The sequence below is a fragment of the Xyrauchen texanus genome, chromosome 47 (genome assembly GCF_025860055.1).
Source record: "Xyrauchen texanus isolate HMW12.3.18 chromosome 47, RBS_HiC_50CHRs, whole genome shotgun sequence".
NCBI lineage: Eukaryota > Metazoa > Chordata > Actinopteri > Cypriniformes > Catostomidae > Xyrauchen > Xyrauchen texanus.
The window spans coordinates 4,355,955-4,369,336 of NC_068322.1; the positions used below are offsets into that span (position 1 = coordinate 4,355,955).

Below are 13,382 nucleotides of genomic sequence, written 5' to 3' on the forward strand. Positions count from 1 at the left end.
CGTGTTATATGACAATACATTTTTCATATCCACGCTGCATATTATCGAATTTGTGTATTGCTATAATTGCATGATATATAAACGTACTCCCCTACTTACAACATATTCAAAAGAATGCATTTTTCCATGACCAGCGAAATACATACTTTAAGTGCATATATAGAAGTGAACATTGGGATGCAGTCACTCAATGCAAAATCATAACAAGAGAGAAGACTGCTTGGTATTCCAGTGTGTGTCCACCTAAAAGGATGTGGCGTACATAAATGACTGCAGTTGGCCCAGTCTGCACTCATCTTCATTGTTACAATAGTAGCTGTATCTGAGCTACAAAAACCTTCACACTCAATCTCAAAGTTGATGGATTCAAAATATCACACATTCACACTAGCATGATGCTTGCTCTGTCAGTGCCACTGCACACCAAAATCGAGAAACAGCCTCTAATCCTTGGGGAAAACATGGATTTCCTGGACTTCTCCTTCAGAGTCTCTTGCAAGCTGGAGATGTGTTGCATCCTGGAAGCTGTTTTTTCTTCAAACGCACTAACAACACCTGGGGAACACTGTGCTGTCAGACGGAGAATGCAGCATGTCAGGGACGTAAAACTGAAAAAGAACATTCCTCATTCTCCCCTGAGGACAACATCAGGCTCTCTTGAATGGTCATATACAAATGTATCTATTCTAGAGACAGGGACAAATTCACTAAACTTTTGCACATGCTATTTCAGCACAAATACCTGCGTTTTATTGACCAACCACCCAGTCTTGTTCAAGCAGGCCCAATCAGCACTGAAACTGCTCTGCGTCTTTTGTATTTAAATTACAGTCCATTTAGAAAGTATTCAGACCCCTTCATTTTTTTTTTCACATTTTGTTATGTTGCAGCCTAATGCTAAAATGCTTTAAATATTTTTTTTCCCACATCACTCCACACCCCACAATGTCAAACCGAAAAACAGATTTATGATAACTTTGCAAATTTATTAAAAAGAAAAGAAACTGAAATATCACATTGACATAAGTATTAATTTACATTTATGCATTTGGCAGACGCTTTTATCCAAAGCGACTTACAGTGCACTTAATACAGCAACAATTCCCCCGGAGCAACCTGGAGTTAAGTGCCTTGCTCAAGGACACAATGGTGGTGGCTGTGGGGATCGAACCAGCAACCTTCTGATGAACAGTTATGTGCTTTAGCCAATACGCCACCAAGTATTCAGACCCTTAACTCAGTACTTAGTTGAAGCACCTTTGGCAGCGATTAAAGCCTAAAGTCTTTTTTGTGTATGATGCGACAAGCTTGCACACCTGGATTTGGGGATTTTCTGCAATTCTTCTCTGCAGATCCTCTTAAGCCCTGCCAGGTTGGATGGGGAATGTCGGTGGACAGCCATTTTCAGGTCTCTCCAGAAATGTTCGGTTCAAGTCCAGGCCCTGGCTGGGCTACTAAAGGACATTCACAGATCTGTCCCTAAGCCACTCTTGCATTGTCTTGGCTGTGTGATTAGGGCCATTGTCCTGTTTGAAGATGAACCTTTGGCCCAGTCCGTGGTCCTGAGCACACAGTTCAGCGTTCCTTCAACCCTGACCAGTCCCCCAGTCCCCCAGTCCCTGCCGCTGAAAAACACCCCCACAGCATGATGCTACCACCGCCATGCTTCACCATTGGGATAGTATTGCACAGGTGATGAGCGGTGACTGGTTTTCTCCAGACATGATGCTTGGACTTGTTTCTCACAGTTTGAGAGTCTTTTAGGTGCTTTTTCTTTTTGCAAATTCCAAGTGGGCTTTAATGCTTCTTGCACTGAGGAGAGGCTTCCGTCTGGCCACTCTGCCATAAAGCCCAGATGGGTGGAGTACAAAGAAGAGTACTGGTTCTTCCAGTACCAATGGACATTTTTCCATTTAAGAATTATGGAGGACATTGTGCTCTTGGGAACCTTCAATGTAACTAAAAAAATATTGTAGCCTTCCCCAGAGCTGTGTCTTGACACAATCATTTCTCTGAGCTCTGCAGGCAGTTCCTTTGACCTCATGGCTTGGTTTGATATGCATTTTCAGCTGAGAGATCTTATAAAGACAGGTGTGTGCCTTTCCAAGTCATGTCCAATCAACTGAATTTGCCACAGGTGGACTCCAATCAAAGTTTAGCAACATCTCAAAGATGATCCAGAGAAATGGGATGCACCTGAGCTAAATTTCAAGTGTCATAGCAAAGGGTCTGAATATGTCAATGTGATATTTCAGTTTTTTCTTTTTAACAAATTTAATAGTTATCAAAAATCTGATTTTTGCCATTGTCATTATGGGGTATGGAGTGTACACTGATGTGAAAAAAATAATTGTAATAATTTTAACATAAGGCTACAACATAACAAAATGTGAAAAAAGCTCATTATAGATTAAGCTTCATCACATAAATCAACCGGTGCAATTTTCATCACGCTATTACCGCCAGATGAAAGCAGGCAGTAAAATGAATTTTATTTAAAAGAGATGTTTGTTTGTGTGTATGTGTGCGTCTGTTTGTGTGTATATTCAATTTCTATAGATCATATCAGCACTAGAAGAGTGTTATAATTTGGTATGTTAAAGAGATGATTCAGGTGTCTGGATCACAGTAGTGAAGTGATGCTGTACAGTCCTGGCAGAGTGTGTTAGATTACAGTCTACTGCATCCTCTTCCTCAGTTTTGGCCTGCAAGTTCAGAATTGCACATGCAAATTGCATTCAGCATTATGTGATTATGTGGAAGCATTTGCACCACTGCCTGATCTGCATAATTTCTTTAGTGTATTGGGCACTAAACTATGCAATGCAGACAGTGCGTGACATAACTGGCAGTTTTACTGGGCGCAACTGATTCTTAATTAATTCTTATGCATAATGCACAGATTTTAGGCAATGTCTGTGTGCATATTTACCCACTTCTCACTGTGTCTCTACTGCTTTCTTTCCCTCCTAACTCATGCACACATTCACAAACAAGGAGCAATTAATAGCAGTTTCCAACCCCCTCTTCCTTTTGAAACATACTGGAATAATCCGTAAAGCAAATTTCAAATATGCCAACATGGAGCTAATCAACTGAACATAAAAGGATGCACCCACCCCCAGTCAGTATTCACTATTAATGGAGCAAAAATATATTTTGCACCAAGTCAAACATATACATCCATATCAACACATCCCAAAAGACAAAGCAGAAAGAGTCAGATCAACATTATGCTCTGCTTTAATTACGGACCACTTATAGTTATTTATTTGACCTTTCACTGATCTTCTAAAACTCATGCACATCATGTTGAAGAGTTAACACTCAATCCCACTCCACACCACTGTCTTAGAAAATCTCTGCTGCAAGGAGGCAGGAGGATAACACGCTCTAATTCCTGCAAAAAATCCAATATGCTCAATGATCACGGTCAAGGAATTCATTACCATAACTTCACAAGGCTGGACAAATTCAAGGCACAAATATGTTATTGAAAGCTGAATCTGGGCTGCACAGTGCCACAAATATGAATTTGCTTGCTATTTTTCATGACTGAATAAATAATAAGTTCATATGTTTAGGACGACACAGAGTAGAGAGCAATGAGTATATCCCAAACAGTCTAGATAGATAGATAGATATGGTAACAGGAAAACACTGCACTATACAAATACAGTATAATATATATAAATAAACACACACACACACACACAATAATTAAATCTCTGCCCCTTTTAAATAAATGTTTAAAATGAATGTAAAGGAATATGTAACTTATTAAAATCACTAACAGGACATTACAATTAATTAAAGTCAACTGACCCCTAAAACCACAATACCACATACTGTATTAGGGTGAATCTCCTTTGTAATATAATTTCATTTATTTTATTTTATTTTTTTAAATAACCGTGGATACATATTATAATACATAGGAATTTGATGTGCTCACTGACAAGGACGGGTTACAAATATGAGGAACACACATGTACATAAGGAGCTAAATGCATAAATGCTCAGCACACACACGAGAGAATGTAATTTAAGAATGTTACATTTTGTATTTATGCGCATGCACATGTCTATATAAAAAGAACCATTTTTTCATAGATTGATATATAGGCAACGCATGTCTGATTCCCCCATTTAACCATCATCCAGACACATCAGATCAGATTCATAAGGTGAAGGTATTTTTAGCACCATGCACGTCTCCAAAATAACAACTCAAGGCATTTGAAGCCCCCAGCAACAAACCACCTATCGTACACACACGTACACACGCAAGCAAACGCACACACCCCTCTACCCCTGCAAACTGTCATTGCGCCTCGGATTACCTCCGAATCCTTCTGCTGAATGCTGAACTCATCCCTGTCTGGAGCCAAAGACTTCTGTCTGTTACTGTTAGTATCATTAAGTAAAGGTACCTCCATGTCGTCGCCGGTGTGTTGCTGCATCTGTCAGGCTGTGGCACTGGTCGCCGCGCGGAAACACACTGTCACATTGAAACAAATGCAGCTGGATTCCAAGTTCAGAATAATATACGTCCCCGACGCTCTCATTGGCTGCTGACGCACCAATATGAGCGTGGCTTGACGTACAGCGTGCGTGGAGCCACGCCCACACTGCACATTCGACCTCGAGCAAGCGCCACTATTGCGTTTTGGAGAACTGGCTGTATTTCTCTCATCGAATTCGAAAAGTCTTTTGAATATCAAAATGTAAGTAGTTTATTCATTTTAATAAGTGCAATTTAAGCAATTCAATTAATTAGTAGGCTTGGAATTGCAAGTAATGTCAGATTGCTTTGACCAATAGCAAGGCAATGTTATTCCACCTGTCAACTTCACATATTACCAATTAAAGTTTGGACAAACTGACGGAATTTATGTTTCCCATTTAAAAAAAAAAAAAAGGTCTGTAAATTGTATGTTAGTTTTGTAAACAAATATGCATTGTCTATATATTTATTTCTTTACAAAACAAACATTACATTTTTATTTTTTAAATAAAATCATTTTGACAAAACTTTACAATAAGGGTCTTATAATAGCATTAGGTATTATTATCTTCCAATGCTTTTTACAGCATTTATTCATTTTGGTTCATGTTAATTTATCAACATACTATTATTTATTCTTCATGTTAGTTCACAATGCTTTCTTATGTAAAAAACATATTAGTGAATGTTGAAATTAACATGAACTAATATTATTAAATGCTGTGAAATTATTGTTCATTTGTTAGCTCATGTTCACTATTGCATTAACTAATGTTAATAAAACAATTAGATATAATTAAAATATAATGAATAACACAAATGACATCCTTATTGTAAATTCTTACCATCATTTCTTTAAATAAATGAGTTGGATCGCATATTGAACAGTAAATTTCCCATGAATGTTAGACACTTTGCTCGTGTGTATGTACAAATGAAAACAGCTGCTGTTGCCACTTACACTTCTTATTATTAACTACATAGCTAACTTCTATTTATTTAATAGTTTCAAGAACTTTACTTTTATTCTGAAATTTGGAAAATATAAATAATAAAGAATAAGTTGGTGTGTCCAAAGTTTTAACTAGTGAATATTGTCCAGATGTGCAATCACTCAACTTTGTAATATAGTGCAAGACCTTGCATTGGTTAGATGTTGACAAATAAAATATCCACCTGTAATTTAAATAAAGACATATAACCTTATAGTGCTGCCAAGTTCTATTATTTTATGGACAAACAGAGTACTATTATTCCCATTAAAGGGAACAGAGAGAACACATTGTGTTTAACAGCAATAATAAGACACATTGTGACGTGTTATGTTAGACCATCTTGTGTTACCTCGCTCAGTGAAGACAATGAATTATTGATTGTGGAGAGGGGGATGGCTCGTCAAAACAGTGTTCACACATGCAGACAGTCAAGCCAAGTGAGGACGACACGTCAATGAACGTTTTAAAATGTGAAGGATGCCCACTAGAAAACTACACAGGCTGTGAAAGAGGTCATGAGGTCAAATGATTTCAGAAAGTCTAAAGTGATGGCAAGAAACTGTTGAGGAAAAAAAAAAGGCCCTTAATTGGGTGACCCAAAGAAGAGCATATATTTACCTCATTTTAGACAAGGAGACGCCTAAACAACTCTACACAGAAGAGGACATTAATGGTAGACTCTGGGGTTAAACACTAATTAGTAAATATAACACATATATGTGCATTTGGTCAGTGCAACTTACCCTCTTTCATAAACATTTAGAAGCTTGAAATGCTGATTATGGATCAAGGATTACAGGACAACTTCTTGAATGCAGTTAAATTCACCTTTAAACATAGGACAATACTGGAAAACATTAAAGTAGTATTACCAGTGAGTCAGCCTCAGTCAGAAAAAGAACAACTCTTTGTAAAGTTGACTTAGTAAATTATTATCACATGAGGTTATGCATAAAACTTCTTCATTTCATGATCTGCATACAGTGGTCAAATTTCGAGACAGCTAGACGAATGTGTAATGCATTATGTGGCACAGACCCATGATGACCTGAATTACATTTCTATATTGATTGGATCTTAGTATGCTTGACATTGTTTACCTCGGTTAAAAGAAGTGTAAGTGGCAACAGCAGCTGTTGTCATTTGTACATACACACATACCCTCAAACCATCATGTGGCCAGAATAAACGGACTCTATTAGTTCACACAACTATAACCCCAATCTATGACATCAGTAGCAGGGAATATGCAAAATGGCAAAGCTTGCTAAGAATAACGTAAGCAGCATTAAAATACTTTGACTTCTTTTTAGGCATCAACTTCCTGGTCACTAGCATGATTGTTTTAAAATGATCTCTGCATATTTCAGATACATTTATAATCCCAAAGCTGTATAAACAAAGTAATTTGAGATCATTTCCTAAAGGCATAATAACATCTTCACATAGTGCATTCATGTGTTTGCCAGTGGAGTGATATCTGAGCTCATAGAAGTATTGGATTTATTCATTTTACTTGTCACTGGCACGCATAGACAAACATCCATTTTTAACACTATCAGGAATTGACTGTCCAACAGAAAATGAGTACTGAATCAGCTTAAAGGAAAAGTTCACCCAAAAATAAAAATTATCTCATTATTTACTCACCCTCATGCCATCCCAGATGTGTATGGCTTTGCTTCTTCTGCAGAACAAAATTAAGATTTTTAAAATAATATGTCTGCTCTTTTGGTTCCAACAATGCAAGTGAATGTGATCAGAACTTTGAAGGCCCAAAAGGCAGTATATGAGTAATCCATAATACACCAGTGGTTAAATCTATATCTTCTGAAGTGATATGATAGGTGTGGATGAGAAACAGATCAATATTTAAGTCAGTTTCAACTGTAAATATACACTTTCCCCTTCTGGTTCAGTTGCATTGTGAGAACCAAAAGAGCCATGATATTCTTATAAAAATCTTCATTTGTGTTCTGCAGAAGAAAGTAAGTCACACACATCTGGGATGTCATGAGGGTGAGTAAATAATAGCATTTTTATTTTTGGGTGAACTATCCCTTTAAGCCAAGAACACATCATGCAAACCCATTAAAAAAGGGCTTATCTTTATCAGTGTCACAAACAAGTTCAGCAAAAATCGATCGGCACACATAGATTTTTGTCCATTTGTCTAATTTTGTCGCATGTAAACACCTTTAGCAACAGCTTTATGAGTCGACAGTGAAATATCAAAACCATCAGCCACATTAATAAAGAATTTAGTATAGAAAGTAAAATAGACTTAAAAGATAGCTCTTTAATATAGTAACCAAATAAAAGTATGTTTGAACTTTAATGGATATTCAGTACAAGCTCAATTGGCAGCATTTGTGGTATAATACTGTTTAATGCAAAAATGAATTTGGACCCGTCCATCCCCTTCTTTAAAAATTCTCTATTGTATATAGATAGTATATGGTCTATAGTTATATAGCTCAATTACTTCATAAACTCAATCTCTCAAATACACTGAAAATTATCTGAGTGATAAATGTTGTTTTCAAACAGATTTCTGAGAAAAAAAGATAGTCCCGCCCTAAACTCTTGGCATTACTTTGTTGAGCCTTGATGTGTCACTCAAAAGAACCGGTTTACACTTTTCTGGGAAATCAACCTACTTATTACATACTTATAATTACACACATCATCTAATTTCTGAAAGAATAATGTCCACCAATTATATAACTGTAAAAGTCAAAACTAAATATGTTAACAGAACTGCAAAAACAAAAATACAGCAGTCGGTGATGCCTGCAAAAATAATTTTTACACTTGGGATTTTTATTTTTGTTCATCAAGATTACAGATTATTGCTCTTCTACCATCACTTGCAATATTTAAACAGTTTTGACAACTCAGAGATGTTCTTTTTCATAGTGAATATTTCAAACAATAAATACAGACGTTTTAGTTCCTTTATGTCAACGCTCATTCTCAACAAGAGGTGCTGGTGTTGATTCCATGTGCTCGATGTCGTTACAAGACCATCCCGACAAATCCTCAGGAACGTACAGGCCTGAAAGTATTGTCAACTGCGACACAGCAACGAAGCCCTGGCCTTCAAAGATATCTGGTTTTTGCACTCATGAGCCTCTTTAAAACACACTAGCACGGACACACACACATATCCTTACGGACAAGTATTTAAAAAAATTAAGACAATGGGTTTAACATTTAAACAAGATGTACACTAACTGATGTGCTTCAGTAGGGAGTGTGTGTTAAAGGTTAGAAGATTGCAGACACTGATTGATGGGAACATGGGGTGTCAATACATTTACATTAATACTAGTGTAGACTCCGGACACAAAACTATAGCAGAGCAGCACATACTAACAATGTAATAGGAGCAATAATTTAATTTGCTTTGTGTTTGTAAGGAAAGTTTAAAATACTGTAGACTAAGTTTAAGACACCTCGAGCAGACCAGGTAGTCTCATGAAATTAATGCAACACTGTTATATGCCTTTAGGGGTTGAAGTTAAAATAAGCAATCCAGAGTTTAAAAGGGTTCCGGTAACTGTAACAAAATGTGTTGTGCTACAACGAATTTAACTTTGCAGGCATTCCTTGGGCTACTTCACATGTTACCAACACAACAGAGAAATTCCTGAGCAAAGGAACATGATACCACATTAAACAGCAATAGGAGAAAGTGATTTTGATTCCCTTTATGACAAGCACAGATGACAAAGAGGAGAGAAATATCTGCCATAAAGGCAGAAACATAGTAAAATAAAGGTCCCAATTTTATTATATTCGAATATCCCAGTGACAAAGGTAGATTTTGCTCTGCAGACCTGCATAAAGCAAAACCAAAGCACTTCCTTCAAGATCTTTCCTTCTAACCTCTGAAATGTGTACACAGTTGGTCTTGGCTTTAGTTAACACAAACACATTTCTCTCCCATTTTGTTCCAGACTCAATCTGCATAGGACCTGGAAAGAAACTTGGTACCGGATTAACTGTACATTTGGTATCTCATTGATATGAGCTCTACTTCACAGTATATAAAACAAGGGTTTCATTAAATGTAATTTTACACTAGAGAATCATAACATTTAATTGCTTATTTTTATAATGACAGGAGAATGAGTTCATAGAAACAAAAATTAAATGGCAGAAGATAAATCATATTTTTTGTACAAATATCTCAATATACACAGCATTGTTTCAGCAAGAATTGAGTCCTTTCAATCTCAAACAAGAATACTGGCATCATTTTAGAAGTTGAAAACAGTGTTGAAAGAGCATGTTGCATTTGGGAGTTTTGTTGCTGATGCCTAAGCCAATTCGCTTCCAGTCTGAGTGAACAGTGGGGATAAACCCCGCCCTGAATTGTTCACAATCCAGTTAAATGTCAACAGCTTTTATTTAGAACAGAGAGCATTTAGAACGCAAAGTTAAAATTTGTTGTAAAAATTAATACAAGTTTTAAAAAACAAACAGCAAAAGAAATATTTGAATAGAGTGATCAACTAAAAGAATGATTTGTACCCCTGCGCCCAACCGGAATTCTGTCCCACCCACCATTTCATATACATATTTATTTACGAAAATAAAGACAGGACATGTGACGTGTCCATAACTGAATCATTAGGTATAATCACGCATTTTCTTAAGATGCCTTTTCTTTTTTTTTTCTTTTTTTTACCACAGCTTAATTTTAGTTAAACAATAAGAGATCTAATAAATGAATTACAACTAATACATGAAGCTAAGAAAAGATGAAATGGTGAAATCTCCATGGAAACGTTGCTAGGTTGTACCACTGGCAGTAGCAGCTTGTAAAAGATTAGCTATGTTATTCTAGCGTAAAATAAATAAACACTGCCGTAGCACTAATTAGCCACGCCCTTCACCCCCAACCAATCAACTCTGAGCTTCTCCCTCCCCTCCAAGGGCAGACTGTATCACAGGTCTGTCTTGCCTTAGTCTGTATGGATTATGGAGTCTTGGTAAATTCTTTTGTCTTCGTTTACCATCCGTGAATGTGTTTAGTACCTACAACAAAATATTACAAGCAATTAAAAAATAATTATATATATATATATATATATATATATATATATATATATATATATATATATATATAATATAAAAACAGACAGGCTGAACAGTATTTATGGTAATACTTAACAATAAGTTTCCTTTTGTTAATATTAGTTATTAGATAGGTATCATAAACTAACAATAAACACCATTTTAAAAGCATTTATTAATTTTGCCAATGTTAGTTTACAAAAATACATTTGTTCATTGTCAGTTCATATTGCATTAACTAATGTTAACAACTTTTGATGTAAAAGATTTGTTAGTATATGTTGAAATTCAATCAACCAAGATTAATAAATGCTGTAAAAGTCTTGTTGATAATTAATGTTAACAAGTGGAAACTTATTGTGAAGTGTTGCCATTTTTTTAAAAACAACTTTACCATGATGCCTTATTAAGTAGCGTCTGACCTGTAGTAGTTTGGCTTAAAGGGTCCATTCTTGTTCAGGCCGAGGTATTTGGCCTGTTCATCAGTCAGTTCAGTCAAGTGTGCATCAAATGTAGGGAGATGAAGGCTGGCCACATATTCATCTGCAGAAACATAAGTTCAACATTGATACTTTGCTTAGTGGAGAACTACTCTTTTGCAGGGTATTACTACACACCACTACACATTCACATCTGAAAGTGAAAGTGAAAGTGGAGATTTAGAGTAAAGAATGGACTTACATTTTGATCTTATTCTCACCCCCCCACCCCATATTCAGATTACTTTTTTTGTTTACTTTAAGTGATTTTTGGAGCTACAAAGGTCTGATCAACATTCACTTGCATTGTTTGTACCTACATACACATCTGGGATGGCATGAGGGTGAGTAAATCACAAGAGAATTTTCCTTTTTGGGTGAAGAGTAAACTTGAAACAGTGTGCTTGCGCTATCTACAATTCTACAAGAATAAAAGTTAGTGTAATTATTCCCCCAAATTTACATGAAAATCAAGCAGTGCACTTATAATCTTGCTTCTAATACAATACCATTATGAAAAGTTTGTCAAATTAGTCAAACTGGTGTAATATACTTGGTCTTATGATGATCAAAATGGGCCCACAGGTTAGATGGCTGTTATGTGATTTTCTGGCATACTTAAAAGATGCAATCTAAAAGAAACTGCCCCTAAATATGCAGCAACTTCACACTTTTCTACAGTCCAAAGGTTCACAATCAGGTTGATTTTTACCTACCCCTCATTATTAACTGACGTGGAGTTCTCAAAACCCCTGCAGGCATTCAGAGTACATAAATGAGGTGCTTTGCATTTAATGGAGTTTAAATGCTGCCCTTTTATTCTAATAAGTGTTGTTCTAACCATGACCAACTTCTCATCTCTCTCATTTACCTGGGGAAAACTGAGTTTTACTGACTGGCCCCTACAGAGCTCGCTTTTACTTATTTTTTTATGTTTGTGAAGGTGAACCGCAGGTTTGAAAGGAAAGATCAAGAGTTATGGATATAGAAAGAAAACAATAAGATGAGGATTGGCAGAAGAAAATGACAGATTGGTTCAGTCAGCAGAGAAAAGTGGCAGATGTTTGTGACAGCATGACCTATTTTCAGCTGTCTCTATCTCACTTCTCAGTGTCTGTGCAGGATCCCACATGGATAAACTCTGTGGCGCAGAAAACACTGAATCTCTCAACAGGCTGTAGCCTGCTGAAAACATGCTTTCACAGTATAGACTAAAACAATTACAGTGATTACACTCCTGGACAAACAGCTATGAAATAACAACATTTGAGGGTTTGAGTCAGTTACTGCATTTACTGCATGTGACACCCATCTATGTGAAAGAGAAGCACTAGAGAACTAGAAAAAAAGTTGTTTAAATGAACACATTAACTTAAGTTATTGCAATTAATTATATATAAAAAAGATGCATACAAAATGAAAACATGCAATCATGCCCCCTGATCCATATGTAAACTCCTAAGCAATTTTCCTTATTTTCAATTAGGTGGGGTCGGAATTGGCTGGATTTATGTGTGTGCGTGTGTGTGTGTGTGCGCGTGTGTGTGTGTGTGCATGAATTTATAAAAATATGGTCTATATCATACCCATTTTCTTGGGCAGCAGGTACACGTCCTGCTTGTAGCGGCCTTCAGGAGCATTGTACAGCTCTATCAGAGCCAGAGCCTGGGGGACAAGAGCGAAAATCAGTCACCATGACAACAGCAAGGCTGTAAAGACACACACACTAAATGCCTGGGGTACATACACACTCACTCAGCAACCACACAGAGAAAGCGACGCAGTCTCTGATAGGAACATAGAGTCAAATTGCACCCACACAATAATATATATTATAATAACTGTTTTAATAAAATACTTTTTCTCACCTGGGTAGTAGCAGTGATGGACAGCACAAAGGTAGGAACAGTGGAGCAGCTAAGATTAAGAAGGCGACCCTGGAGAGACGTATAAAGTAAATGGACATAGTAATTTTCATGTATTTGCTCCAATACAACATTGCATTGTAAAAAAGAACAACATTTACATACATATATATTTTTTAATAAAACAGTTTAAAATATAAAAATGTCATGCTGAGACTTCGGTGAACTTATCGGTGCAAAAGGATCCTTAAGATGGGTGTTGTTTTTTACGTCGGTAATGTTCTGACTATACATTGTGATCAGTTGAATGCCACCTTGATGAATTAAAGTACCAATTTTCTTCCAAAACAGCAAAATCCGTACATTATTCCAAACTTTTGGCTGCCAGTGTATGTTCATTTTGAAGACATTCATATGGATAGCAGAAGTTCCAGAACTGTCACAGCTCTTT

The 13,382-nt window shown here is 36.5% G+C and overlaps 2 protein-coding genes across 4 annotated transcripts in view; both read right to left on the reverse strand.

The window, feature by feature from the left end:
* The window catches only part of LOC127638936 (striatin-interacting protein 1 homolog), a 31,128-nt gene extending 26,588 nt beyond the window's left edge, over positions 1-4,540 (reverse strand). For 2 of the 3 annotated variants that reach the window (XM_052120707.1, XM_052120706.1), the window contains exon 1: positions 4,344-4,499. In XM_052120707.1, coding sequence (XP_051976667.1) covers positions 4,344-4,463 — 120 coding nt within the window. In that variant the 5' untranslated portion in view covers positions 4,464-4,499. Of the gene's footprint in view, positions 1-4,343 lie in introns of all 3 variants that reach the window. The other variant, XM_052120708.1, reaches the window with a different exon arrangement.
* A 3,611-nt stretch (positions 4,541-8,151) lies between these two features.
* LOC127639088 (putative adenosylhomocysteinase 3) overlaps positions 8,152-13,382 on the reverse strand; it is a 48,023-nt gene continuing 42,792 nt past the window's right edge. Inside the window, exons 14-17 of the mRNA XM_052120930.1 lie at positions 12,935-13,003; positions 12,653-12,731; positions 11,010-11,130; positions 8,152-10,548 (exon numbers count right to left, since the gene is read on the reverse strand). Of these exons, the coding sequence (XP_051976890.1) occupies positions 10,542-10,548; positions 11,010-11,130; positions 12,653-12,731; positions 12,935-13,003 (276 nt within the window). The 3' untranslated portion in view covers positions 8,152-10,541. The remainder of the gene's footprint in view (positions 10,549-11,009; positions 11,131-12,652; positions 12,732-12,934; positions 13,004-13,382) is intronic.